This window comes from Aotus nancymaae, unplaced genomic scaffold (assembly GCF_030222135.1).
Source record: "Aotus nancymaae isolate 86718 unplaced genomic scaffold, 86718_ANA_hifiasm-v0.15.2.pri h1tg000049l, whole genome shotgun sequence".
Classification (NCBI taxonomy): Eukaryota; Metazoa; Chordata; class Mammalia; order Primates; family Aotidae; genus Aotus; species Aotus nancymaae.
Window position 1 is genome coordinate 28,438,936 of NW_026988463.1, and position 27,707 is coordinate 28,466,642.

General features: G+C 52.8%; 2 protein-coding genes across 6 annotated transcripts; one reads left to right on the plus strand and one right to left on the minus strand.

The window, feature by feature from the left end:
- The first annotated feature begins 1,654 nt into the window (after positions 1-1,654).
- Positions 1,655-9,194, plus strand: SLC5A2 (solute carrier family 5 member 2). 2 transcript variants are annotated; one of them, XM_012469928.2, is made up of 14 exons: positions 1,655-1,794; positions 3,228-3,299; positions 3,374-3,478; positions 4,287-4,451; positions 4,723-4,828; positions 5,388-5,468; positions 5,604-5,833; positions 6,109-6,244; positions 6,490-6,597; positions 6,728-6,878; positions 6,994-7,162; positions 7,239-7,454; positions 8,219-8,345; positions 8,424-9,194. In XM_012469928.2, the coding sequence occupies exons 1-14, from the start codon at positions 1,669-1,671 to the stop codon at positions 8,648-8,650; spliced, it is 2,019 nt and encodes a 672-aa protein (XP_012325351.1). In that variant the 5' UTR covers positions 1,655-1,668; the 3' UTR covers positions 8,651-9,194. The 2 variants fall into 2 exon arrangements, with proteins under 2 accessions (XP_012325351.1, XP_064218760.1); XM_064362690.1 differs by lacking the exon at positions 1,655-1,794 and having other exon boundaries at positions 2,394-3,299; positions 5,730-5,833.
- On the minus strand, positions 7,617-27,218 carry RUSF1 (RUS family member 1). 4 transcript variants are annotated; one of them, XM_064362692.1, is made up of 14 exons: positions 27,023-27,218; positions 25,656-25,770; positions 21,759-21,922; positions 19,307-19,352; positions 18,153-18,185; positions 17,955-18,060; positions 15,528-15,629; positions 12,295-12,365; positions 12,032-12,216; positions 11,896-11,953; positions 11,399-11,469; positions 10,299-10,442; positions 10,111-10,188; positions 7,617-9,051 (listed from the first exon to the last, which is right to left on the minus strand). In XM_064362692.1, exons 1-14 carry the CDS (start codon positions 27,057-27,059, stop codon positions 8,954-8,956), a joined length of 1,308 nt encoding a protein of 435 aa, XP_064218762.1. In that variant the 5' UTR covers positions 27,060-27,218; the 3' UTR covers positions 7,617-8,953. The 4 variants fall into 4 exon arrangements, with proteins under 4 accessions (XP_064218762.1, XP_012325369.2, XP_012325371.2 ...); XM_012469946.2 differs by lacking the exons at positions 21,759-21,922; positions 27,023-27,218 and adding an exon at positions 25,957-26,274; XM_012469947.2 differs by lacking the exons at positions 21,759-21,922; positions 27,023-27,218 and adding an exon at positions 25,957-26,256 and having other exon boundaries at positions 8,964-9,051; positions 10,111-10,217.
- Between the last annotated feature and the right edge of the window lie 489 nt (positions 27,219-27,707).

The following is a 27,707-nucleotide window of genomic DNA, read 5'->3' on the forward strand; positions in this document are numbered from 1 at the left end:
TGGTCTCTTATCTCTTGACCTCATGATCCGCCCGCCTTGGCCTCCCAAAGTGCTGGGATTACAGGCCTGCGCCACCTCGCCCAGCCTTCTCCTTGTCTGTTTCTCTTCTCTACTCCTTTGACGTCATACTGGAATCACCTCCTCTGGAAAGTCACTGTACACAAATTCTCATCTCAGGGTCTCCTTTTAGAGGAACCCAATCTAAGGTACTCCTTCAACTACACTCCAACCCTGAAGTGTTTTTCTCTGTTCCCCATCTCCGGATGACCATAGCTACCATAATCAGGCAGGACTTCCCTTTGACTGTCTCCTGACATCCAAGTCTGGTCAATTCCTCTAGAAAGGTAGACAGACAGATATTAACCAGTGTCTCCCTTCTTGAATCCAGTCCTGTGCTGAACAATGAGACTCCAGGGATGAATCAGATAAGTCTTGCTCGTTTAAATTTTTATTTATTTTTTGAGAGATGAGGTCTCACTCTGCTGCCCAGGCTGGTTTCAAACTTCTGAGCTCAAGTGATCCCCCCGCCTCAGCCTCCCAAAGTGCTAGGATTACAGGCATGAGCCCCCACACCCAGCCAATCCTGATCTTGAGGACTCTCTAGTTTGCTGAGGAGGCAGACCCGGACCCAGGCAAGGACCATGTAGTGTGCACAGAACTGCATCAAAAATGTCAGAGAAGGCAGGGCATGGTGGCTCACGCCTGTAATCCCAGCACTTTGGGAGGTTGAGGCGGGCGGATCACGAGGTCAGGAGATCGAGACCATCCTGGCCAACATAGTGAAACCCCATCTCTACTAAAAATACAAAAATTAGCTGGGCACAGTGGCGGTGGTCCCAGCTACTTGGGAGGCTGAGGCAGGAGAATCACTTGAACCTGGGAGGCGGAGATTGCGGTGAGCCGAGATTGCACCACTGCACTCCAGTCTGACAACAGAGTGAGACTCTGTCTCAAAAAAAGAAATCTCAGAGAAGTCTTTCTTGAAGAGGTGACAAAGGCTGGGTACTGAAAGCTGAGTAGGAGTTTGTCATTTGGTAGGCAGGGAAGCACTCTAAACAAAAGATACAGCTTGTGTAAGGATTTGGTGGGGATGAAAATATCCAGGCAAAAAAAGCAAAAAGCAAAAATCTGGGCTGGGTAGGTTAAGGGGGTGGGAAGGGATTTCTGATTTCCTATAGATTTGGTTTAGAGAAGCAGGGGAAGGATGAGGAAGGCTTGGGGCATGGCAGATGTTGGAAATCAGGCTGAAGGGCTTGTACTTCCTCCTGAGTATGATAGGGAGCTATGGAGGGTTCCTGAGGAGGGTGGAGTGACCCTGTCAGACTTGGGTTTGAAAATGATTCCTCTGGATTAGTTAAATCCAGGCGTGCTGGCTTACCCAAGAAGGAAGCGATGCATTTTTAGGGAGTAAAAGATGTGATTTTAAGCCTGGGGCACCGGGTAGAGGGTGGAGGCTAAGACCCGGGAAGGAGTACTCTTGAACCTGGAAGGGCCCAGCTCCCCAGGACCAGCCTTCGGCCTTGATATGACCTGATTCAGCTAAACAAAGCTGGGGAGCGGGGACAAGACCTGGGGGACTTGTCGGCTCAGTGCCCCTGAGGTAACCATTAATCCTTCCCCTGGGGGAATCCAGGGGCTCGTCCCTGGATGGGGCAGATCCTGGGGAGAATGGAGGAGCACACACAGGCAGGCTTGGCACCAGAGCTGGGGGCCCAGAGGGCTCTGATCAACAATCCTGCTGACATCCTAGTCATCGCTGCATATTTCCTGCTGGTCATCGGCGTTGGCTTATGGGTGAGAAGTTAAGGGGGTGCTGCTGGGGGCTGCTGGCTTCTGGGGCCTGGGGGAAAAGTCTCAGGGGGACCCTAGGTGGGGGAAGGATGCTTGGATCTTTGAAGGACAAACCCAGGCCTGGGGACAAGCAGGTCTTTGGAGGGCCTCAGGGAGGCCCAGCCAACATTCCTTCCTTGTCTGCCCACCTTGGGACTGTGCTTGCTGAAGGGGTCCATGGATTTTTGTCAGGGTCGATATTCTAAATGGGGTCTCATTCCCCTGGCCACTTATGACTGACCAGCAGAAAATATTCAAGGCCCCCAGCAAGATCAGGCCAAATCCACACACAATAAATCCTGAGTAGTTGGGATGGGACTAGTGGCTCACACCTGTAATCCCAGCACTTTGGGAGGCCAAGGCAGGGGGATCACTGAGGCCAGGAGTTTAAGACAAGCCTGGCCAACATGGCGAAACCACACATCTTTTTTATTTTAAAAAAATGTATTGATTTTTAAGTGGGTAGGTGGTCTCACCGTGTTGCCCAGGCTGGTCTCGAACTCCTAGGCTCAAGCAATCCTGCCTCTGCCTCCCAAAGTGCTGGGATTACAGGTGGGAGCCACTGTGCCTGGATGAGACCCTGTTTCAAAGAAAGAAAGAAAGAAGGAAGGAAAAGAAAGAAAAAGAAAGAAAGGAAGGAGGGAGGGAGGGAAGGAAGGGAGGAAAGAAAGAAAGAGAAAGAAAGAGAAGAGAAAAATTAGCCATGGTGGTGTGTGTTCCTGTAGTCACAGCTACTCAGAGGCCAAGGTGGGAAGACTGCTAGAGCCCAAGAGTTCAAGGCTGCAGTGAGCTATGATCACACCACTGCACTCCAGCTTGGGAGACAGAGCGAGACGTTGTCTCTAAAAAGAAAAAAAAGATGTGGGCTGGGTGTGATGGTTCATTCCTGTAATCCCAGTACTTTGGGAGGCCAAGGTGGGTGAATTGCGTGAGGCCAGGAGTTTGAGACCAGCCTGGCCAACGTGGTAAAACCCTGTCACTACTAAAATATATTAAAGAAAAAAAAAATAGCTAGGTATGGTGGTGCGTGCCTATAATCCCAGCTACTTAGGAGGCTAAGGCATGAGAATTGCTTGAACCTGGGAGATGGAGGTTGCAGTGAGCCGAAATCACACTACTGCACTCCAGCCTGAGCAACAGAACAAGGCTCTGTCTCAAAAAATGAAAATAAATAAAAAGAAAAAGGAAAAATATGTGAAAAGATTTGGGGAATGGGACACTGGGATTAGAACCTGGGTTGCCCGAGTGTCTGGAAGGAGTTGGGGGGTGTACAAATGATCAGGGAAGCTTGGCAGGTTAATCTTCAGCCTGAAACAAGGCTGAGGAATGTGTTGAGGCGGCTAATGAGATCCAAGGCTGTGCCCCAAACCCAGGTCTCCCCCGCCTCTGTCTCCCAGTCCATGTGCAGAACCAACAGAGGCACCGTGAGCGGCTACTTCCTGGCTGGACGCAGCATGGTGTGGTGGCCGGTGAGACTGGCTGGGCTGGGAATGGGAGGGGGCTGGAGAAGCAGCCCCGCTCACCCTCTCCTCTGGCCACCCAGGTTGGGGCCTCTCTCTTCGCCAGCAACATCGGCAGCGGCCACTTTGTGGGCCTGGCAGGGACTGGCGCTGCAAGTGGCTTGGCTGTGGCTGGATTCGAGTGGAATGTGAGGCCCCTTTTTCCCAATAATCCCCCTCCAGCAAGGACCCCTGGAAGGGTCACACCTTGAGGAAGCTCCAGGAAAGGGGAAATGAGACTGGCAGTGGGACTTCCGAACAGAGGAGTGTGGTTGGGCTGGGAGTGGAGGTCACACATCCAGTTGGGAGGCAGAGGGGTGCAGGGGTGACCACTGTCGGGGCAGGGCTAGGTCCTGCTCCTGACCCATCTGAGCCAGCCTGCACCAGCCACTGCTTCTGGGAGCCTCCATCTACTCCTCTCTGAGTGGGGTGGGCAGCGTCAAAGCCAGGGAAGCACCTGTTCGGATGCACTCTGAAGCTGTGGTCTGCGAGGAATTCGGGGCCAAGTTAAAGCCCTTTGCAGAAGTGAGGAGCAGAGACAAAGCTCTGGGACTGTGGCTCCCCTTGGAGGGATCGGCTTTGAGCTCAGGGCTTCCTGGAGGAGGAGGCCTCTGAGCTGAGCCTTGGGGAGCACAAGGTTTGGGTGGCTTTGGCTGAGGTCAGTCTGAGGGGTCTATGCTGCGGTTCATATCTAGACGGGGAAACCTAGGGACAACATTGGGAGAAACAGGCCAGGAGTGATGGCCTGGAGAGACAAGGAGAGTGTCAGTTAAGACCAGGAGAGTGTCAGCTCTGTTCCTTAGTGCCCAGGCCCTGGGGCCATCACCTGCAGTTGTCTTTTGGGCCCCAGATGTGGCCCTATGGGCCACTTGCTTGGAGTAGCACCTTCACAAAGAGAAGGTCAGATCCTCGGGGGTGAGAGCAGAGCCACCCTCAGCGGCTGTGCCGCCCCCGCAGGCGCTCTTCGTGGTGCTGCTACTGGGTTGGCTGTTTGCGCCTGTTTACCTGACGGCAGGGGTCATCACGATGCCGCAGTACCTGCGCAAGCGCTTTGGCGGCCGTCGCATCCGCCTCTACCTGTCTGTGCTTTCCCTTTTCCTGTACATCTTCACCAAGATCTCGGTGAGCACACGTGGCTGACGGGATGGGGCCCTAGAAGGACGGGACCTCGAGTGGGGTCTCTAGATTGGAGGTCGTGGGATCAAGGAGAAACCGCTGCGAGGGTCATGATGATGGAGGCAGAGCCTGCAAGGAATGTCTCCAGGGCACCAGCCGCAGTGCTGGGACCTGGAAAAACGGAGGGAAGCTTTGAGGCTAGTAGGGGGTGGCCTGGGCAGGAGGTGGCCCAGGACACTGCCCTGGGTCCTGACCTGCAACTTGCTCCTGCCCCAAGGTGGACATGTTCTCTGGAGCTGTATTCATCCAGCAGGCTCTGGGCTGGAACATCTACGCCTCCGTCATCGCACTTCTGGGCATCACCATGATTTACACAGTGACAGGTGCCAGCAGGGGCTTAGGGAAGGGAGTGGGCCTGGGACAAGGCTGTAGGCTGTGGCTGGGGTTTAGGGATTGGCCAGAGGAAAGCGGGCTGGAGAGGTTTGGAAGTGTGGCGTGGTCCAGGCAGAAGGAACTAAACCTTTGGAAAGCAAAGGCTTCCTCCCTCTCCCCTGTCTCTTGGACTTTCGCTGGAAGTTCAGAAAGAGGAAGGCATGTTGGGCTTGAGTGAGGACTGGGAGAAAAGCAAGATTTAGCAGCTCTTGCCTGCCTTAAACACCCGGGAGAGCGCACCTGACCAGTCTCTGAGATCTCTGGCCAAACCCAGGGTGGTTCAGAGGGACCCCACCTGAGGTCAGATGCGGACCAGAGTAGGTGGGGCCTGATGCCAAGGCCTGCTTACTGGTCCCCGAGTGCATGAGTCCCAAGAATGGGCCATCATTTTGAAATTTATTCTCCAGAAAGGGGAACTCTCTCAAATTCCCACAAAGACACCTTCCTGCTAGGGCCAGCCTGTCTGTAACATAAACAGCTGGGCTGTCCCCTGATCCCGGACTGTTGCAGGAGGGCTGGCTGCGCTGATGTACACGGACACAGTGCAGACCTTCGTCATCCTAGGGGGCGCCTGCATCCTCATGGGTTACGGTAGGGGCTCGCCAACCGGGGAGGGGCGCGGAGGGCTCGGTGGCGGCGGCGGAGTTCTTAGCCTGCGCGCCGGGCAGTCGTGCGTCGCCGGCCTGAAGATCCTAAGGAGGGTCCCCTGACGGCCTTGCCCGGCAGCCTTCCACGAGGTGGGCGGGTATTCGGGTCTCTTCGACAAATACCTGGGAGCAGCGACTTCGCTGACGGTGTCCGAGGATCCGGCCGTGGGAAACATCTCCAGCTCCTGCTATCGACCCCGGCCAGACTCCTACCACCTGCTCCGGCACCCTGTGACGGGGGACCTGCCCTGGCCCGCGCTGCTTCTGGGGCTCACGATCGTCTCGGGCTGGTACTGGTGCAGCGACCAGGTGCGGGGGACAGGGCTGGGTCTGCAGCGAGGTCCGGGCTAAGCCGAGACGGGCGAAGCCTGAGCCCCTCCCCGCCTTTCCCCCATGGTCGAAGGCGCGGTCTGAGGGGCGGGAACCCCTCCAGAGTGGCGTTAAACCAGGTGGAACCTGCTCCAAGCGCGCAGCTGAACTTGGGGCACTCCCGAGCCAGAGGCGGGGCACACATTAGAGCGGAACAGGGGGGCGGCACAGGGCCGAGAGGCCCAAACGCGGGCAGCTGAATGACCCTCCTGCAGGTCATCGTGCAGCGCTGCCTGGCCGGGAAGAGCCTGACCCACATCAAGGCGGGCTGCATTCTGTGCGGGTACCTGAAGCTGACGCCCATGTTCCTCATGGTCATGCCAGGCATGATCAGCCGCGTTCTGTACCCGGGTAACGTCCGCGTCCCCGCCCCGCCCCGCCCGAGAGGCCTGGGCCCCGTCCAGCCCCTGTCCTGTGCCAGCGTCCGGGCGCCGGTCTCCCAGTTCCGTCACTCTCCTAAGGCTCGGGAGTCTGGGAGTGGAGTCCCGCCTCCCTCCGGGGGTCGCACGTCTCCTCTGCTAGGATTCCCAGTCCCCACCTCCTGGGATTCCCAGACCAGGCCCCGTCCTAGCCGCGCGGTGGCCTCTCTCCGGCAGACGAGGTGGCGTGCGTGGTGCCCGAGGTGTGCAGGCGCGTGTGCGGCACGGAGGTGGGCTGCTCCAACATCGCCTACCCGCGGCTCGTCGTGAAGCTCATGCCCAGAGGTGAGGGCGGCCCTGGGCCACAGGCGCAAGCTCGCTGCGGAGCCCGCTGCTGGGAGGGGTCGTCCCTCGCGCAGCTGCAGCCGTCCTGGCCCCTGGTGGCTCCAACAAGATAGTTGCCGTCGGCCCGCAGGTCTGCGCGGACTCATGCTGGCTGTCATGCTGGCCGCGCTCATGTCCTCGCTGGCCTCCATCTTCAACAGCAGCAGCACGCTCTTCACCATGGACATCTACACACGCCTGCGGCCCCGCGCCGGCAACCGCGAGCTGCTGCTGGTGGGACGGTGCGGCCTGGGCTCCCCTCCTCTCCTACTCATCAGTCCGGGGCGGGGGCGCGCGCACGCGCAGGGTTCAGGGGAGCCCAGGGTCCGGGGTTCCATCCGACGGCCCCTGCCGCAGGCTCTGGGTGGTGTTCATCGTGTTAGTGTCGGTGGCCTGGCTTCCCGTGGTGCAGGCGGCGCAGGGCGGGCAGCTCTTCGATTACATCCAGGCCGTCTCCAGCTACCTGGCACCGCCCGTGTCTGCCGTCTTCGTGCTGGCGCTCTTTGTGCCGCGCATTAACGAGCAGGTGAGCGGCATACGCGCGTGGCGACAGCGGGGCTGGGCTTGCACATCCTGAGCAGGCTGATCTGTCTCCCTCCTAGGGCGCCTTCTGGGGACTCATCGGGGGCCTGCTGATGGGCCTGGCACGCCTGATTCCCGAGTTCTCCTTCGGCTCGGGAAGCTGCGTGCAGCCCTCTGCCTGCCCGGCTTTCCTCTGCGGCGTGCACTACCTCTACTTCGCCATCGTTCTGTTCCTCTGCTCCGGCCTCCTCACCCTCATGGTCTCGCTGTGCACCGCGCCCATACCCCGCAAGCACGTGAGTGTCTGCCTCTGGACGGCCGGGTGTCCCAAACAAGTGGGCCACAGCAACCACTTGCACCCGCACCTGCCCTCGGCTTTCTGGAGTGCCCAGTGGGGACGACCTGAATTTCTAGACTAAGGGTTGGGAGCCGGCTGGGGGTCCAGCTGCAGCTGCAACTGCAGAGCAAGCACATTTTTATTTAAATACATTTATTTGAACTGGCCTGGGGGAGGCGGCTTGAAGATGTTGATGGGTTGGTGATTAAAGCCTCCCAAAGCCAGTCCTTGGCATGGCCTCTGGGACTCAAAACAGAGGATCTGACTGGTGGGGCACAATGCCATCTTGAAAGCCCACAAAAAGGTTTGGTTTTGCTGCCACAAGGCAGGTGGCTCTAGGCAGGGCTGATGGTGGCAGGGTGGGGTGGGGGCAGGTCAAGAGATCCCGGCCTGGAAGGATGGCTGGGATTCCCAGTAGCAGGAGGAAAGGGTGGGAGCACACAGACACAGAACACTGTGAGCAGGATTGCCAGGCCAGGGTCGCCAGCGATACCATCTGGGTGTAGACAGGAGACCTGAGCTATGAAGCTGGGGGAGCAGGGCCAACAACTTTAAACACAAGCTCAGGGGCTCAGGACAGCCACGTAGGGTGGAGCTGGCAAGAGCTGAACCTGGGCTGGGTGTGCAGACTGGACAGAGGTGGGTAGGGCAGGCAGTGACGAGCTGGTGTGCAGGTGTAGGGGGACAGAACTCCCACCTCATCTGGGCTCCCACCCTCCCTAGCTCCACCGCCTGGTCTTCAGTCTCCGGCACAGCAAGGAGGAACGGGAGGACCTCGATGCTGATGAGCAGGAAAGCTCCTCACTCCCTGTACAGAATGGGTGCCCAGAGCATGCCATGGAGATGGACGGTAGGGCACCACGCTGGGAGGTGGGGCTGGGGGAGCTGAGTTCCTGCAAACTAATTGCAGGGCCTTAATTTTCCCCAGAGCCCCAGGCCCCGGCACCTAGCCTCTTCCGCCAGTGCCTGCTCTGGTTTTGTGGAATGAGCAGGGGTGGGGAGGGCAGTCCTCCGCCCCCTACCCAGGAGGAGGCAGCAGCAGCAGCCAGGCAGCTGGAGGACATCAGTGAGGACCCGAGCTGGGCCCGTGTGGTCAACCTCAATGCCCTGCTCATGATGGCAGTAGCTGTGTTCCTCTGGGGTTTCTATGCCTAAAGCCAACTGTGTTGGACACCATAAGCCACAGCCTCACAGGAAATGGGGGTGAGGAGCCTGCTCTGCTCCCCAGAAAAGGGACAGGGGCAGTGGGGTAAGAAGCTTCTGGCTCCCCTTCTGCCGGCCTTCCTCTGCCTGGGGCCCACTGCATCTGATTGGCAGTCACTTCCCATGCGGGCCTGGCCCACCTGCCACTGCAGTTGCCCTAAGGAAAAATAAAGCTGCCTTTCCCTCCCTCCTGCTGTGGCAAAAGTGTCCTTGCTCCAGGCTCCTGTCCTGGGCTTGGGCCTCCATTTGGGCCGCTCACAGGATCTTCTTTTCGGGAGACAGAAGCCATGTGGCCCTCCACTCGTCCACCTCTAGCTGGTGCTTCTCGGTCTTCCAGCCAGCATCCTGCAGTCCTGGGGAGAGAGAATGGGGTGCTGCCGGGAATGCTGGGGACAAGGGTAAGGAGAGGTACAGGCTGGGTGCAGGCTTTGTGCACTACTGGGGCTGCCACTGCCTCTGCTGGGTGAGTCTGGCATAAAATGAGGTTGAAACCACACCTGGTTGCAGCAAGAATTCATTGAGACGGCACACAGAAGAGCGCTGGGATGGAACAGGCGCCAGATAAAACATCCTCATCAATGTGAGGGCCTTCCCGCTCCATCCTCCCATTTCCCACATGCCAACTGGGATTACACAGACTGTCCACACTGACACCGCTTCAGAGACCATCCTAAGCTCTCTGTCCTATAGACAGGGAAACTGAGTCCCAAACTTAGGGACTCAATCAAGATCGCAGGGAGAACCCATCTTTTTTTTTTTTTGAGATGGGGTCTCTGTCACCCAGGCTACAGTACAGTGGTGCAATCTGGGCTCACTGCAACCTCTGCCTCCTAGGCTCAAGAGAGCCTCCCATCTCAGCCTCCTGCCAGTCCCACAGGTGTGTACCACCACGCCCAGCTAATTGTTTTGTATTTTTTGTAGAGACAGGGTTTCACCATGTTGCCTGGGCTGGCCTCAAACTCCTGAGCTCAAGTGATCTGGCCATCTCAGCCTCCCAAAGTGCTGAGGTGTGAGCCATTTTGCCAGCAGTCTTTTTTTTTTTTTTTTTTTGAGAGAGGATCTCACCCTGTCACCCAGGCTGGTACAATCATGGCTCACTGCAGCCTCCACCTCCCCCAGTTCAGGTGATCCTCCCAGCTTAGCCTCCTGAGTAGCTATAACCACAGGCACGGAACCACACCTGCCTAATTTTTGTATTTTTTGTAGAGACAAGGTTTCACCATGTTGCCCAGGCAGGGTCTCAAGCAGTCTGCCCACCTAGGCCTCCCAAGGGGCTAGAATTATAGGTGTTAGCCTCTGCAATGGGCCCAAGAACCCAAGTCTTTTACCTTTCAGGTGGAAGGATGGGGGAAGGCAGGGCCCCCAGGGATAAGGCTTCAGGGGCCAAGCAGCCATGGGCTGAGGAATGTTACCTTTCAAGAACTTTGGGAACAGCTTGTCCAACACTTGGTGCGTCTCCTTGACGATGACCCAGCTCTCTTTCTTAGGACCTGGGTATGGGGGTGTAGAACCAGAAGCTCTGTGTCCTCCAGCATGACAGAGCCTGTCCTCTCTCCTCCCCGCCCTGAGGCATCAGCAGTCTAGATTGTGAGGCACTTACCCGCCCGCACACTGTTCCTCAGCTCCTCCAGTTCTGCTGGAAGGGGTCCATCTCCCTGCAGGGCCCCAAGCATCAGCCCATGTGTGGCGGCCCTTAGGACGGTCTTGGGATCTGCCTTCTGGTTCAGAACTACCTGTACCTGGTCTGGAGAGACCAGAGACAGACTGGTGTCAGGGAAGGGCCACCTCCCAAATCCCCTCGATCCCATCACCCTGCTTCCCCGGTCTCTCCCCAGAGATCCCGGCCTGGCATGGAAGGCCAGCCCCTCACCTTTTCCTTTCCAATTCATTTCCTGTTGCTCCCCAGTGCTCAGGCCAAACTGACCAATTTCTAAAGACAACTTCACAGCACCTTACTGAGCTGGGTCTATTTTGCATTTCTTTAATGGCTAGTGAGAATAAATGCCTTTTCACACTCGACCAGCAGACCGGCACACTCAAGGACATGTTTACCCAAGAGGCAACCCAGGATGGGAGAGAATGGTGGTTTCCCAGAGACAGCAAAGGTCACAGTCTTACTAAGAGTGCTGCAATGTATAAGGCCATAATCTTACTAAGAGTGCTGCAATGTATAAGGTCATAATCTTACTAAGAGTGCTGCAATGTATAAGGTCATAATCTTACTAAGAGTGCTGCAATGTATAAGGTCATTCTTACTAAGAGTGCTGCAATGTATAAGGCCATAATCTTACTAAGAGTGCTGCAATGTATAAGGCCATAATCTTACTAAGAGTACTGCAATGTATAAGGCCATAATCTTACTAAGAGTGCTGCAATGTATAAGGTCATTCTTACTAAGAGTGCTGCAATGTATAAGGCCATAATCTTACTAAGAGTGCTGCAATGTATAAGGCACTTGACAGTCACATTATTTGACCCTCATAAAAACAACACAGGGAATAAGGCAGGTACTGTTAGCTCCATTTTACAGAGGGGGTGAAGTGAATCTCACTGGGGCATTGTGGCTGTAATATGAATGGTCTAGAGCACCCCCCAGGACAACAGGCAGCCTCCAAACTGCACAGAGCTTGGGGCCCTGGGTTGGAGGAGAGGCTGAGCCAGGAGGGTGCGTCTTAGGCTCGGAAAACAAGGCACACTCACTTCGTGACTGGTCCCAGCAGAGGAGGTAGGGTTCTTGGTGCCCCTCAACCAGCTGCTGCAGCTCAAAGACACTGCGGGGAGAGGAGAGTGCAGTGGGGGTGGAGGACAGCAAAGGCAGGCATGCCCATCTAGCCACTGAATAGCCACCCATGGTGAACCAAAATGACCTACGCTTCACCCAGGTCCCCTCGCTTCCTCTCTCCCTCAGCCTTACCCACACCCCCAAATCCATCCTTTCTTCCTGTATGCAGTCATGTCCATCCTCCCCATCTGCCCATCCTTCCCTCACCCACCAAACACATCCCTTACATCTGCTTCATGTTTTATACCCTTTCCTCCCTCACACACCCACAATGACCACGTCTGTTCAGCAGCAATGAAGAACCCAGCAGGGAGGCAGGGCCTTGCCAGGGAGGCCAGTGTGTAACCGGAGTTAGGGGTGTGTTTGGGGAGCATGGGTGGCGGTGGTGATGAGTGGGAGATGCCAGGCCACTCACCTGGAGACCAAGCGGTGTAGGGGGACTCCTAGGGATAGAGACGGAGTTGGCCAGAAACCTGTGGGAAGCTGGGGTCAGGACACCTAGGCAGTGGGAGAGGCTGAGACACAGGACCGGAGACCAGGGGTAGGGTCACCTGTCCACAGAGGCTCCATGCGGTTGGCTGTGGTGGGGTCGAGCACCTCTCCCCTCTGAAGGTAGTGCTTTAGGACCAGCCGGAGCCGGCCTTCATTCAAGGTCTCCATGACCAGGGCTCGGACTGCACGGTAGTTGGCGTAGATGTGGAGGGCAGTGAGGAAGAAGAAACATCCGAAGCTGAAGCTGGGGCGAGAGAGTGAGGTAGCCGAGGCAGGCAGAGGCCCAGCTGGGGCTCTCCTGCCCACCCTGCTCCCGGCTTACCCAGGGAAACCTGACACCAGAGGGAGCATCAGGAGGCTGACCAGGAGCCCCGCCAGGTTCACCAGCGTCTCCTGGAAAATGGCAGAGGGGCTACGAGTCGGAGGGTGCCCTCCAGGCCAGACTGAGTACCCCTAAGTGTCTTTTACCCCATCCTCCCTGCTCCACAACCTCCCAGGGCTCCCTAGTGCAATGGGGGTAAATTTTTAGTTTTGGTGAATGAACTGTCATTTGCCAGCTTGAGGTGACTCACACCTGTAGTACCAGCACTTTGGAAGGCTGAGACAGGCAGATCACTTGAGTCCAGTAGTCAGACCAGCCTGAACAACGTAGTGGGACCCTCTCTACGAAAAAATTTAAAAATTTGATGGGGCGCAGTGGCGCATGCCTGTAATACTAGCAATTTTGGAGGCTGAGGTGGGCAGATTGCCTGAGCTCAGGAGTTCAAGACCAGCCTAGGCTGAACATGGTGAGACCCTGTCTCTACTAAAATACAAAAAATTAGCCAGGTATGGTGGCACACGCCTGTAGTCCCAGCTACTCAGGAGGCTGAGGCAGGAGAATTGCTCGAACCCAGGAGGTAAGGGTTGCAGTGAGCCGAGATCACACCACTTCACTCCAGCCGGGACAACAGAGCAAGACTCCATCTCCAAAGAAGAAAAAAAAAAATTAAAAATTAGCCAGGTATAGTGGTGTGCACCTGCAGTCCCACCTACTCGAGAGGCTGAGGCGGGAAAATTGCTTGAGCTCAGGAGGTCGAGGCCAGCCTGGGTGACAAGACTCCAACTCTTCAAAATACAAAAAAAACTAGCTGGGTGTGATGGCATGTGCCTGTATTCCCAGCTACTCAGGAGGGTGAGCCAGGAGGATTGTTTGAGCCCAAGAGGTCAGGAGGATTGTTTGAGCCCAAGAGGTCAAGGATGTAGTAAGCCATGATTGCAACACTGTACTCCAGGCTGGGAGACACAGTGAGACCCTGTCTAAATATATGTGTCAGTTGCTTCTTTGCCCTGGTAGGTACAGTGTCCTTGGAATACCCTTGAACATACCTTCTTTGTTTTGCAAGTCACCAGAATAGCTCCACACTCAGGCACTCACTAACGTGAGTACTTTTTTTTTTTTTTTTTAAAGAGATAAGGTCTCGCTCTGTCTCCCAGGCTGGAGTACAGTGGTGCAATCATAGCTCATGGCCACCTCAAACTCCTGAGCTCAAGTGATCCTGCCATCACACCTCCACTAATTATTACTACAATTTTTGGTTAAGATGGGTCTTGCTATATGGCCCAGGCTGATCATGAAACTCCTGGGCTCAAGCGTTCCTCCCTTCAGCTTCCCAAAGTGCTGGGATGAAAGGCATGAGCCAGAAGAACTTTTATTTACTATTTTAAAAAGCTGACTGCTCCCCTCCCTTGAAGCTCCCTTGGTATGCAATAAGGGGCAGATAAAATTTACAAAGGGGTCAAGGAATCACCCGGGAAGGAACAAGACCCACACCTCTTCCCTTGCATATCAATGTGATGCGAACACTCTGATGGCTGGATTGAGATCACCCTAGGGGAAGAGACCCCAGGCTACCTGCCCCCAACTCATCATGAGGGAGGAGTCTGGATGGGTGCCCCTGACTAACTGGGCTCCTAGGGAGAGCTGGTCCTGGCACAGAGAGGACCTGAGGCTGGAGAGCTCTTCTCACCCAGCCCTCCTGGCAAGGGCGTGTGCTGTGGAAATAAAAGCTGTGGGTGTGGCAGGAAACCGGAGATCAGGGACCTTAGGAGCCCAGAAGCAGAGTGACCTCCTCTCTCCCAGGTGGGAAGAATCATTTCCAGTGGCCACATCCAGTGACAGCAAAGCTGAATCAGCAGAAAGCTGGGGGCTGCTACGGGACTGACATGTTCCCAAGTTAGTCCTGGATATGTCACCGGCTCTGTGGACAGAGGAAGCCCTGTGGCCTTGGGAAAAATGGCTTGGGGTTAGGGAGAGGGCTGGGGGCCAGTGAGAGAGCAGGTGAAGGACAGCAGGCATGGAGCTGGGAGTCCTGCGGTGAGGGGCCTGGGCTGTGCTTCCTTCTTGCTCTTTAACAGCCTGTGGACTTAGGTCCGGAAGGGACAGTGGGAGGAATGAGCCTGAGCATCTCCTGAGAGAAGGGACTTGCCCAGCGGTTCCCAGGAAGACAAGACCTCTCCATACTTTATTTCCTTCTCTGTTCTAAGGCAACCGTGAGCATTTACTGCACACGCTTACTGTGAGAATTAATGAGTTCCCAGAAATGAAATACTTGGCACATGGTCAGTGCTTAATAAATATTAGCTTGGGTTAAGATTATTGAGCCAAACAATGGAAGAGAATGCCAGAAAGTAGGAATGCAGAGAACAGCAGTTTCTAAGTTGCTTCAGTGTCAAAGAAAACCATCTCACACTGCTGGGACTTCCCTGGGCCTTCATTTCCTCATCTGTAAACCAGGGATAAAGTGGTACCTACCTTACGGGGTTGGTGTGAGTTTGTTTGTTTTTGAGACAGGGTCTTGCTCTGTCACCTGGGCTGGAGTGCAGTGGCGTGATCAAGGCTCACTGCAGCCTCCACCTCCTAGGCTTGAGGCTGGGACTACAGGTGTGCACCCCTACACCTGGCTAATGTTTCTTTCATATGTTTTGTAGAGATGGGGTCTTGATGGGTTGCTCAGACTGGTTTCAAACTCCTGGCCTCAAGTGATTCTCCCACCTTGGCCTCCCAAAGTGCCAGGATGACAGGCATGAGAGTTAGGCGATGCAGTGCACCTAAGTGCTCAGCACAGGATTTACAGAGGTCTAATCCATGCAGGGTTCAGCCTTAAGGGTGTCCCTACCCTGACTCCAGGCTCCCTGGGGCGGGTGGAGGGGCTGGGCCAGCAGGCCTGCTAAACTGCTGAGTGGAGGCCCCAGCCAGTGACTCAGCAACCCGACGTGCTGGGTGCCTCTGACTTCCCAACTGCCTTGACATGTGGGGCTTCATGTGATCAGAATATCCAGCTTGCAAGGTGGGGTCTGGAGAGGGCAAGGCCAAGGGCTTGCTCTCAACTACACAGGTGGTGGGCAGAGCCTGAGATCAGCTTGGACTTGCTGCCACCAGGGCCCAAATCCCTACTCCTGCCTGTGTGTCTTGAGAGTCAGCAGTGAGCACCCACATGTCTTCCTGTTTGTTCCCGGGCCCTCCAGGGCACTCCCCTCCCTACCCCACGCCTTCCCTCCAGCCCTGCTGCTCACCTGGCTGCTGTCCTTTGCTGACACGTCAGCCATGTTGTTCCTCCGGGCCTGGTGCACGGTCAGGGCAGCTCGAGTGGCCCCACCAGCGACACTCACGATGCACTGGGTGGGGAAGGGATGAGAGAAGGTCGGCACAGACACGTGCCCTGGCAACGCAGGCACTCAGACCAGCTGGAGAAAACCAGGCCCTGGCCAAACCCCGAATGCCATCCCTACTATCTAGTTCTCACCTGGACGCCCCTAGGCTCACCTCCCCTGTCCTGTTCTAGGAAATGAGTCTTACCTGCCACTACCACTCTGGGGACTAGCCCCACAGCAGCTCAATTTCCTTCCCCAGGGTGGAGGCCCAAAGATCACTTTCAGCCCAGAACTCCTGGCCCTCCAACTCCTGCTTTGGCTACACCCTCCTCATTGCTGGTGGGAGGCCCAGGCTGGTTTCCAACTTCCTGCTTCCATCTGCCTCCTGTAATTCCTCTACTCTCCTCTTGCCCCAGTTAAAGCTGTCCAATCCTACGCTGGTGGCCCTGACCTCCCAGGGCGCCCAGGTCTCTCCCTCTTAGATCACAGGATATAGCTCATCAAGGAGGGTCACTGGTCTCCTGCATTCATCCCGAGTTCATCAAAGCTCTTTTACTTATTACTATTATTTTTATTTATCCTTAGTTTTTGAATAGAGACAGAGTCTCCCTGTGTTACCCAGGCTGGCCTAGAACTCCTGAGCTCAAGAGATATTCCCACACCAGCTTCCCAAAGTGCTGGGATTACAGGCGTGAGCCACCGCCCCTGGCTGAAGGCTCTTTTAGATGCCAGACATAGACTTAGGTGCTGTGATACAAGTCAGACCCAGGCCCTGCCCTCGTGGAAGGTATAGATCAATAGGCAATACACAAATAAACAGGTTAATATGCAGGGAGAGGAAACAGTCTGTTCAAAGGCCAGAGGAACAAGGGACAAAGTTAGGCTGGCACTTTGCGGCTGGCAGGGGCCTTACCAGGCAGAACCTGGCAAGCTGGGTGAAGGTCTTTCCCTAAGAGCAGCAGGGCAGCAGAGTGACCTGATGGCTTTCCTCTTTGAAAGGATCCCTGGGCTACTCCGAGAGGGTAGCGGCAGGGAGGCTACCTGGGAAGTAATGGTGCTCTCTCAGCAGCGAGGGGTGGTGATAGGGAGACAGAGAGAATGGACTGGAGATTTTGAGGGGGGAAAAATAACAGAACTGAAGGTTCAGCTGAAGCTGACGGGTAAGGGGAAAGGGGAAGAGGAGGTGGCAGTGATGGTGGCGGCAGCACGGATGACAGCCAGGTTGGCTTCTCTTGGTGCAGCTGGGAATGGAGGCTGCTGAGAGGGTAACTCTACAGAGAGGTCTTAAGAGGGAAGTCCCTGGCCTGTTCCACTCCCTTACTGGACAGATGAAGAGACTGAGGCCCAAAAGGCAGAATTTGAAGCAAAAGCCAGAGGGCACAACGCTTGGTCCACAGCCACAGCTACAGCTGTGCTTTTCTCTGGAGTTTCCTACCCTGTTTGGGGGTGCTCACAGCATTTAGGCCTGCACCATGGAAGCTAAATGTCCTCTGCCAGGGAACCACTGCACCCCAAATGCCAGTGCCTTGTGAAGAAACACACCCCTAAGGTGATTTTAAGTCAACAGATGGGCCTTGGAACAGGTCTTCATCTTCTTGAGTCTCTCTTCTGGGCCAGGTACTTTGACAGGATATGCTCTTTACTGAACCACGCCAGGCCTGAGTGTCCTTATCTGGATGAGACCAACCTGCAAGGGTTGTGCAGACAGCAGCCCGGCATGGAGGAAGCGTGTGCCTGCGCTACATGTGCCCCCAGTTCACTGTGTGGTCGATGCTCTGTCTCTGTCCCACCTCCAGACATTGAGCTGTGCTGTTTCTTTTGCCTGGTGTTACACTCCCTCTTCAGGACCCAGGCTCGGGGGAGCTCTTCCTACACTCTCTGACCAAGCTGGAATCCCCACTTCACCCTCTTGCAGGCCTCTATATTTCTCATTTGTAATACCTGTGCCTATAACTCCACAAACACTGGTGCAATTATATGTGGTTTCCTTTCCAAGCTGGGGGGCCCACATTCTGTGCCAAACATGCAGTAGGCACTCAATAAATACCGTACTGAAAGAACCAAAGGGAAGTCGAGAAAGCTGGTCCCAAAATGTCAACACTGGACCACCCCTTCCACTTCTCAGCTCGGAGCTCCTGCCCCAGTCCTCTGGCTCTACACATTGCTTTACACTATCTGGGGCCCTGGACGCTGTCTGGCTGGAGGAGGATCAGAAAAGATAGTTGGGTTCGAGTAGAAACATCTGAACTGTGTCACTCTTCTACAAGTGGCTTGAACACAGAGCCCAGGTGAACACACACACTACCAAGGCAGGTGTCTTGGGCAGACGGATGGCCCACAGGTGGCTACCTTGGCCAGGTTGCTGGTGGAGACAGTCATGGTGAAACAGATTGGGTATACGGGAGCCATAATCTCAAGGAACATGGCCACGTCATTGAGGATATCTGCAAAAAGCCTGGGGAGGGATCAGAGGTTAAAGGTTAGAGGTCAGAGGTAGGAGACTTTCATAATACAAGACTCTCCTCCCCCGTGCCCGCCCCTCCTCACCTCCACTGCTTGGCATTGCAGTCCAGTTTGCTCCTGTTGGGAAGGAGAGGTTGTTGCAATTTGGATTTAAGGAGAAACACATCCTATGGGCAATGTGGGGAGTCCTGGACCACAGTAAGGTCTGAAGGGCTCAGGAAAACCCACACCCCCCAGATAGACATCTGTCCCCACACCCTGTCACTGCTACCTAAAATGCCACCAATAGCTGGGAGGACTTTCAGTGACTCATTGATCAGCTAGTGTCTCCCTCTTACAAATCCATGATTTACCAAGGAAAAACCCTGACTGTCTTGTGGCTGCTCCCCAACCTCTGGCTGTCCTTGGAGGGAGGCTCTTCCTGGGTTCCTCTGCCTATCCCTGTTCTTCTTCTTGCTTTAGAGTGAGGGTACACAGTGAGCATATTTTGGACTAGTAAACATTACATTTAGTTGTCTGCGTGTTACAGACAACTAGCCCTCACAGGGGAAATGATTTCCCTGGATTACACAGAGTTGGGGGAAAAATCCAAGAGAGAGAGCTGGGCTTTGACATCCAGGCTTAGGGTATTTCTGCTACACAACACCGTGGATGGCTGCCTCCCCTGACCTTTTCATCGGACAGTGACTCCCTGGCCTGCGCACAAACACTTGGGAACCACTTCTCTAGGGTCCCATTGGCAGGAGATACTGCAGCCCCAGCCCAGCTCAGGATTTGCAGCATTAGGCCCGAGTCTCAGTTTGAGATCTCCTGGAGGGAATGGGAACATTCTTGGGGGAGGGCATCTGACACACAGGAAGAGATCCTGAACCGCCGGATACCATGGAAAGCACAGGCCTTAGGCTCAAATCCCATCTCACTAGTTACAAGGTGTACGGTCTGGGCAGGTAGCTTCTCTCATCTAGGTATATTTCACATTTATGGAATGTACATGTCCAATCCCATCCTACAGAGTTGCTCCCTACAACATACAGAGGCTCAGGGGGCACAGTTACAGCTGTTAATGGTGGCTGGTATTTACTGAGCCCTTACTATGCACAATGCTACATGCATTAAGCACTTTGCATAGATCACCTCATGGAACGCTTACAACTACAATTAATGCCAATACCATTGCTATCATTACTACCACCACCGGGGAGAGGTGCCAGAAGTCTGCTGGCCGGGAAGACACTCACCCTTTCCACCAGGCAAAGACGATGCGGCCTAGCATGCCGGTTGAATCTGGGGGAGAGAAGGCACAGGTAAGGAGCAAGGAAGAGGCGTGGGAGCTGTGGAGCCTGGCAGACCCTGGCACTGAATTGGCCAATTCACCCTGGGTCACCGCCCTTAGGAACTCAGTCTGGTACTAGAAGCTGTGGATAGTCACAGCTGCATGATGGGGTCAGAAGTGCCTAGACATAGCAGTTCCTCAAATATCCCCTAGGAGACATGGGCAAGAAACGTTCTTTGCAGAATTGTTCATAAAAGCAAAAAAAGTGGGAATAATGCAAATGTTGACAGAATACAGAAATTCTAATATATCCACCTAGAGACACTCATTCGTAGACGGATACTCATAATAAACTCTTACATGAAAACAACTCATGAAGACCACATACAGCACAGTTCATAAAGCTCTAAAACTAAATGACATAGCACTTAGGAACATTTACCTATTTGGTAAAACTATTCAAAAGACAGGAAGTCTTAAGTGGAAATTCAAAGGTTATTGCTAACCTATCCTAGCTCTTAGGCTGGGCAGCTGGCTCACAGGTGGTCATTATGGGATAAATGAATGAAAGCGTTTGGACCAGGTATGGTGGTTCAGGCCTATAATCCCAGCACTTTGGGATTACAGGGGATTTGGGCCCAAGGACCACTTGAGGCCAGGAGTTCAAGACCAGCCTGGGCAACACAGCAAGACAAAAAGTAGGAAAGAAATCAGCCAGGCATGGTAGCATGCCTATAGTCCCAGCTACTTGGGAGGCTGGGGTGGAAGGATGGCTTGAAAGCAGTGTATCAATGCTGCAGTAAGCTATGATCACGCCACTGCACTCTAGCCTGGAGCAAGACAGTCTCAGAAAAAAAGCAAGATAGTCTCAGAGCAAGACAGTCTCGGGGGGGAAAAAAAAAAAAAAAAAATTGAACTGCAGCTGGGGTTGCAGGGCAGAGGGATAGGCCTCCTTAGGCTGGGCAGAGTAAGAGAAGTCTCTGAAATCAGTGGACCTTGGACCTTCATTTGCACAACAAAAGCTTTCTGGCTACCTAACTCTCTGCCAGGAACTTCATGACCACAGCGACTGAGATGATTCCAGGCTCAAAATCTAGCCGAAGAGCAGACAGCAATCATAGCATACACTGACTTAGACCGGGCGGATCGCCTGAGGTTGGGAGTTTGAGACCAGCCTGACCAACATGGAGAAACCCTGTCTCTACTAAAAATATAAAATTAGCCAGGTGTGGTGGCGCATGTCTGTAATCCCAGCTACTAGGAAGGCTGAGGCAGGAGAATCGCTTGAACCCCGGAGGTGGGGATTGTGGTAAGCCGAGATCACCCCATTGTACTCCAGCATGGGCAATACAACCGAAACTCCATCTCAGAAAAACAAACAAACCAAAAAACCCCACTGATTGAGACCAGGGATTGGTAAACTGTTTCCACTCCCTGGTTTTGGAAATCAAGTTTTACTGAAATGCAGCCATGCCCATTTGTTTACAAATTGTCTATGGCTGTTTTTGCAAGACTACGGCAGAACTGAGTTGCTGCAACTAAGATCATAAGGCCTGCAAAGCATAAGATCTGGCCCTTTACAGAACAAGTTTGTGAATTTGGACCATTCATTATACAGAGAGTAGCACCCATTAAGCCTGGCAGTAATGTTTTAGAACCAGACACCTGGGAGGGACTCACACAGTGGGCACAGGCGAGGACAGATTCTGCGGGCAGAGGACTTGGACTTGTCTGATCTTGAGGGCACTAACCCTGATGTGGGGATGTAAGGAGAAAGGACACTATGTTATGGGAATGAGGGCTGGGAGCTTCCCACAAAATATAAATGCAATGACACGGGCCAGCCCTCCCATTCTCCACTGAGAGCAGATGCACTCTCCCCTTTCTAGAGCCTTCTTGGGCACTGAGGCCTTCAAACAGTCATGCTTGCCCACCCTGGACTTGAGAGAGACCACCAAGTGCTCCAGTGCACACCTGAAGTACCTGTGCCTTTTCATCTTCACAGTGATCCTGCGACCTTGGTAGGGATCGTTCCCCTTCACTGAGGCTCCGATTAGATTGGTGAACAAAATTGGGACATTTTATAAGAAAATATGGATTTCTAGCTTCTTTGGACGAACCTGAAGGATGGCCACACTGGGCCCACCTTTTCTCACGGCCAGCATCAGCTGGGGCTACCTCACTAAAGAAGAGCATGGGTCCAACCTACTCCCATCCAGTCTGCTTCGTTTCTCCATTTCTGTCGTATCTGGCCCTGTAAATAACACCCAGTAGGGTGGTTTGACAGGTCTCCCATCACTCACCTTAACCTCTTCTCTTCAAGTACATTATATTCTAGGTAAAATGATCATTGTACCATTCAAGATTCTGGTATTGGATCAACTTAGTGACTGTGAACATGGCAAGATTACTTTTACCTGTTGAGAAGGAGTCCACTGGGCCAGATGATTCTTTTTTTTTTTTTTTTTGAGACAGAGTCTCACTCGATTGCCCAGGCTGGAGTGCAGTGGCGTGATCTTGGTTCACTGTAACCTCCGTCTCCTGGATCCAAGCGATTCTCCTGTCTCTGCCTCCCGAGTACCTGGGATTACAGGTGCATGCCACACGTAATTTTGTATTTTTAGTAGAGACAGAGCTAATTTTTGTATTTTTGAACTCCTGACGTCAGGTGATCCGCCCGCCTCAACCTCCCAAAGTGTTGGGATTTATAGGCATCAGCCACTATACCCAGCCCAGATTCTATTTTTCTTCCCTTTGGCTACACATTTGTATCCACTCAGGTGTATGCCCTCCTTGGGCCACCAGACAGAAAGACAGCCTATTCCACCTTTCTATGGATCATCAGAGGCATTTACAGGACTAATGACATATATACTCCCTATCATCTGAAAGTCAATACTGTCCACTAGAGTCCTAGTAAGGAGTCAGCTGTCCACAAACTGTACTTGGCTCCACTTGAAAATCCTAGCTGGTAAGAGTGTGGTAGTTAAGAATGGGACATAGAAGTAAGTCTGCCTGGGTCAAAACCCTGGCCCTAAGTGACCTTGGACAATTACTTAACCACACTTTGGCCTCTATTTTTCCATCTGAAAAAATGAATAATGGCAGCTAACTAATATGGCTGCTGAAGAGATCAAGCCACATATTACATGTAACTGTACAAAATGTGTGGCTTACTGTAGGTCACCAAAATATTAGCAACAAGCTTTATTACTATTGCTACTCATGACAATTAGCATCATGTTCCATTGAGAGATATGTAACTGAAAATGATCACATCAAAAAATTCCGAGTTTCTCATATGAAGCTCTGCATGAAAATTTCCCATGTTTGATGAAAACGAACTTGTAAAATCCTAATTGAGAACTTCTTTTAATATCAATAACAAGCCTTAAAGTAGATTTTTTTTAATCCTTTTTTTTTTTAGACAGGATCTCACTCTGTCATCCAGGCTGGACTACAGGCGCCTACCACCAAGGCTGGCCAATTTTTGTATTTTTTGTTAGAGACAGGGTTAAACCATGTTGGCCAGGCTGGTGTACAACTCCGCATCTCAAGTGATCCACCTGCCTCAGCCTCTTAAAGTGCTGAGATTATAGGTGTGAGCCACCGCACCTGTATCTTTAAGTAATCTTAATTTTTCTCAGTAACCTGCCTGAGCTAGAGGTTGAGCATTTCTTTTTTTTTCACACAGGGTATTGCTCTGTGGCCCAGGCTGGAGTGCAGTGGTGCTATCTCGGTTCACTGCAACCTCCACCTCCTGGGTTCAAGTGATTTTCCTGCCTCAGCTTCGCTAGTAGCTGGGATTACAGGCACACACCACCATGCCCAGCTCATTTTTGTATTTTTAGTAGAGATGGGGTTTTACCATGTTGGGCAGGCTGGTCTTGAACTCCTGACCTCAACTGATACCCCCACCTTGGCCCCTCAAAGTGCTGGGATTACAGGCATGTGCCACTTCGCCCAGGCCAAGGTTGAGCATTCCTAATCCAAAAACCTAAAATGTGAAATGCTCCAAAACCTACAGCTTTTGGACAGCAGACATGATGCCACCAGTAGAAACAGCCGATGGTGAAATAGCACAAATTGTTCTGAATCAAGGCAATTGTGGTAACAGTGACAATGAAGATGACGTTGTTAACACTGCAGAAAAAGTGCCTACAGACAACATGGTGAGGATATGTGAGGGGATTATTGAGACCCTAGAGCAGCCTACATTCATAACAGAACAAGAAATCAGGCAGTTTATAGAATCCAAGAGAGACTTCTAAGACAGAAACCATGGTTATGAGGCAGATGACTCTGGAGGAAACATTTTAAAAAGCCACACAGCAGAATGCTTCCTCATCCCTAGAGGATGCTTCCTGTCCTTCAATCGCTTCTAGCATTTCTTCTAACCTTAAAAAAATAAAATACAGTGTCCAGTAACCTTTTCATCAAAACAGCATTGTAGCTGAAGACTGAGAGCCTGCTATTGTTTGTTTAGAAGCTGTGGTTTAGAAGCTGATACAGGTGTTCTGGTGACCTGCTGTGTCGCTTAATTACCCTGAACACACAATTTCTCACTGTCGAGCGGTATGTCATGTTTTATATTGTTAAGTACTTATTCGTGAAGGTATAAGAAAAGGACTGCTTCTTGATAGCATCTACATTCAGAGTCAGGAATGATGGGGACACCAAACAACCAGATTGTCCACATGTGTGGCTGAGATAGTGACATCTTTGCTTTCTCATGGATCAATGTACACAAATTTTGTTTCATGCACACTATTGAAAACACTGCATAAAACTGCCTTTAAGCCATGTGTGTAAGGCATATATGAAACATAAACAAATTTCATATCTAGACTTCAGTCCTATCCCCAAAAAATCTCACTATATATATGAAAATATTCCAAAATCCAAACAAAATTCCAAAATCCAAAACACTTCTGGTTGCAAGCATTTCCCATAAGGGATATTCAACCTGTATAGGCAACATGTTGGTGATATCACATGAAAACACCAATTACTGACCCAAGCTCCAAATGCATTCCAAAAATACGGCCAACAGGCCAGGTGTGGTGGCTCACGCCACTCACTTTGGGAAGCTGAGGCAGGTGGATCACCTGGGGTAAGGAGTTCGAGACCAGCCTGGTGAACATGGTGAAACCCTGTCTCTACTAAAAATACAAAAAAGTTAGTGGGGCATGGCGGTGCGCACTTGTAATCCCAGCTATTTGAGAAGCTGGGGCAGGAGAATCACTTGAACCTGGGAGGCGGAGGCTGCAGTGGCCGGTGGGATTGTGCCAGTGCACTCCTGCATTCCAGCCTGGGTGACAGAGCAAGACTCTCAGTCAAAAAAAAAAAAAAAAAATCGAGATGGGGTCTCCCTATGTTGCCCAGGCTGCCTCAGCCTCCCAAAGTGCTAGGCTTACAAGGGTGAGCAACTGTGCCAGTGTGCTTAGTCTTAATGGTAAAGGAGGCTCCTGTTTCTCCAAAAAATCCAGAGAGGCTTAGCAGAGAAGTGGCCAGACTGATGCTACCAGTGGAATGAGCCTTCCCTTGGGTCTCATTTATTAGGTTGGTGCAAATGTAATTGTGAGTTTTCCATTACCTTTAATGGCAACAACAACAAAGAAACCCTGCAATTACTTTTGCACCAGCCTAATAAATATCCCCTGGGAGCAATAGTGAAAGACAAAGGATAGTGGCAAAACCCATGGGGCCCCCTCCTGTAGAACGTGTAACAATTTCTCTTTTCTGTTCTATTTCCCTGTCTGGGTGGCATGGTACCAAACTGTATCTTTTTTTTTCTTAAACAATTTTTAAAAAGCTGTACGCACTCAGCAGATAGTCACTCTATCATTTACAGCATCATCTGATATCACAGGGCATACAGAATACCTTCCATTCTTTCCAGTCTCTCCTCTCTCCTACTCAGGACCAAGGATATGTTTTTTTTTTTTTTTTTTCCTGGAGCTCACCAATCTTCCCTATCCTGGGCAGCTGGCAGTTTATTCAACCAACCGCATTTTCATGCAATCCTCCACAAAGAATAGGAATAAAGGGGAGGGGACGGGATTTGGGATCCAGATGATTTAGACTCAGAAGTCTATGTGGAGAACGGAGTGCGGCTGCTGGGCTGGTGAGTGGGATGAGGGTCATCCAGATGTGGGCGGTAAGACTGGGTTACAAAGCACCGCTGTAAGCACTGGGGGGACCTGCCTGAATTCTACCTAATGGGGCATGAGACCATATATACACACACATCAGAGCCCAGCGAAGGCAGGGCTGAGAGCAGCAATACGTGAGGCTCCAGAGGTCCAGCTCACCTTTCACGAGCCAGGTGGCCGTGGCAGCTGAAACGGTGGCTTTTGCGTTCCCCACCCCTATGCCCAGCAAGACTGCCTGGGTGGCCAGGGAGCCGGAGAGGCTGGAAGCAAAGGCCTGGAGAAGAAAACAAGCAGGTGAAAAGCGGGCGCAGGAGCGTGGCGGTCCACGTGGCGTCATCTTTTCTGGTTCTTGGTGTTTGGGGCATGTCAGACCCCCCGGCTCCGGGCCTCGGTCACCCGTCTGTAACTGGGGAGGGAAGGGTGGCCTGCACTGTCCCCTGCCCCAGACGGCCGGGCTGACCTGGACGGAATCCCACAGCTGGTAGGGCAGATAGTCCGGGCTGACGCTATCAGGGAAGCCCTGCGGCAGGAACACGGCCTGGAGCCCGGAGAGGGGTGGTGAGGCGGCACGGGGAACCCCCACTTCGCCCGCATCTCGTCCTTCGGGTTTGACCGTGAAGGCCCTGGAGAGCCCCCACCAGCGCCAGCCCCGGACCTCCCACTGCAGGCTCCCGTCCGCGGCTGCGCGGCAGCCCAGTGCCTCCCCGGAGCCGAACTGCTCGGAGCACAGAGGCGCCAGCAAACCCGCGTCGTCAGCCATGCCGAGCTTCTGGGTCCCAGCCCCGCCCCTGCCACACAGTGGACGTGGCTGGTGGCGCTTCCGGCTGGGCTACGGCGGCCGCGGAGGGATACCCTTCGCCAACGGGCACCGGTCCCTGCCTCTCCCAGGCAGTTCGAAAATCGGCGATCGCTCTCTCCGGCCTCCGCGCCGCCTCGGACGCCCTGGCACCGGCCGGGCCCTGTCGTTTTGTAGCATTTTGCAGCTGGGCCACGGGCGCCACGGGCTCCCTTTGGTCCGCCAGTTGTGTTCGAGACCCGGTTCAGCCACAGAAGTTTTAGCTGTGTGACTTTGGGCAAGTCAGTGTCCCTCTCTGGGCCTCGGGTTCTTTTTTTGCTGTGAGGCCAGCGACTGTATTTTTAACCCTGATTTTATCCCTACATCTACCCAACACATAGTAGGTGCTCAAAAGATATTTATGAGTGAATAAATGCATGATGATAAGTAATTGGACCAGATGAGGCCCTATGAAGCTGCTTGTTTCTTTTTTTTGGTTTTTTTTTGTTTGTTTGTTTTTCTTTTTTCTCTTCTGAGCTTCCCTGGCCTGGACTAGAAATTCTCCATCCTTCAGCCTTTTGCGAGACTGCAGGAACATTACTTTTGAAAGAATGCTAAGGAATCTGAGGGATGAGAAAAATCAAGGGGTTGCAATGCAAGAAGTTCTTGTGTTTTTTGGAGGAGAGAGTCCATGAAAAGGTGGGGGGAGGGGAGAGTCCAAAGAGGGAGCGTCTCTGTCCTTCGAACTCACCTTTTCCTCTTTCCGTTTCTCTTCTTCTCCTTCCCATCTAGTGCACCATATTCACTCCAGAGTAGAAATTTGCCAAAAAAGAATCCTCTTTTTATCAGAAAATAAAATATCCTGGCTTCTTAGCCTGGCATTCTTGGACCTGCACAGTTTGATCCCAACCGACAGCTGTTTACTTGAAACTTCAGATTCTCCCAGAATCACCTTCCTCGTGGTAACCCTGGAAGGCCCTCCTACCCCACCTCAGTCTTATCTGACACAAACACAGTCTCTCTCAGGCTGAGATAAACTTGAACACTTCTTTTCTTTTAAATTTCGGGTTTCAAAATACAAATAGCATAGTCACAACATTTCTGTAATGTTTTCTTCATTCAGGTACTGGTTTGACTAGAGGACAAAAATAAAACAAGGTTTGAAGACTAAGTACTTAAAAAGCATTTATTTAAATAGAGACAGGGCGTCCCTATGTTACCCAGGCTGGTCTCAAACTCCTGGCCTCAAAAGTGATCCTCGGGCTGGGTGTGGTAGCTCACGCCTGTAATTCCAGCACTTTGGGAGGCTGAGGCAGGTGGATCACTTAAGGTCAGGAGTTCAAGACTAGCCTGGCCAACATGGTGAAACCCCATCTCTACTAAAAATACAAAAATTAGCTGGGCATGGTGGTGCATGCCCATAATCCCAGCTACTG

What these genes read in the sequence shown, in the direction of transcription:
- RUSF1 (XM_012469946.2), bottom strand. Translation starts at nt 26,256, where the DNA reads ATGGCTGACGACGCGGGTTTGCTGGCGCCTCTGTGCTCCGAGCAGTTC. An exon ending in CCACCAGCAACCTGGCCAAG is followed by an intron (nt 15,630 to 17,954) that starts GTAGCCACCTGT and finishes TTCCCCACCCAG; the next exon opens with TGCATCGTGAGTGTCGCTGG. An exon ending in CTACACCGCTTGGTCTCCAG is followed by an intron (nt 11,470 to 11,895) that starts GTGAGTGGCCTG and finishes CTCTCCCCGCAG; the next exon opens with TGTCTTTGAGCTGCAGCAGC.
- SLC5A2 (XM_012469928.2), top strand. Translation starts at nt 1,669, where the DNA reads ATGGAGGAGCACACACAGGCAGGCTTGGCACCAGAGCTGGGGGCCCAG. An exon ending in CAGCCGCGTTCTGTACCCGG is followed by an intron (nt 6,245 to 6,489) that starts GTAACGTCCGCG and finishes TCTCTCCGGCAG; the next exon opens with ACGAGGTGGCGTGCGTGGTG. An exon ending in TGCCGCGCATTAACGAGCAG is followed by an intron (nt 7,163 to 7,238) that starts GTGAGCGGCATA and finishes TCTCCCTCCTAG; the next exon opens with GGCGCCTTCTGGGGACTCAT.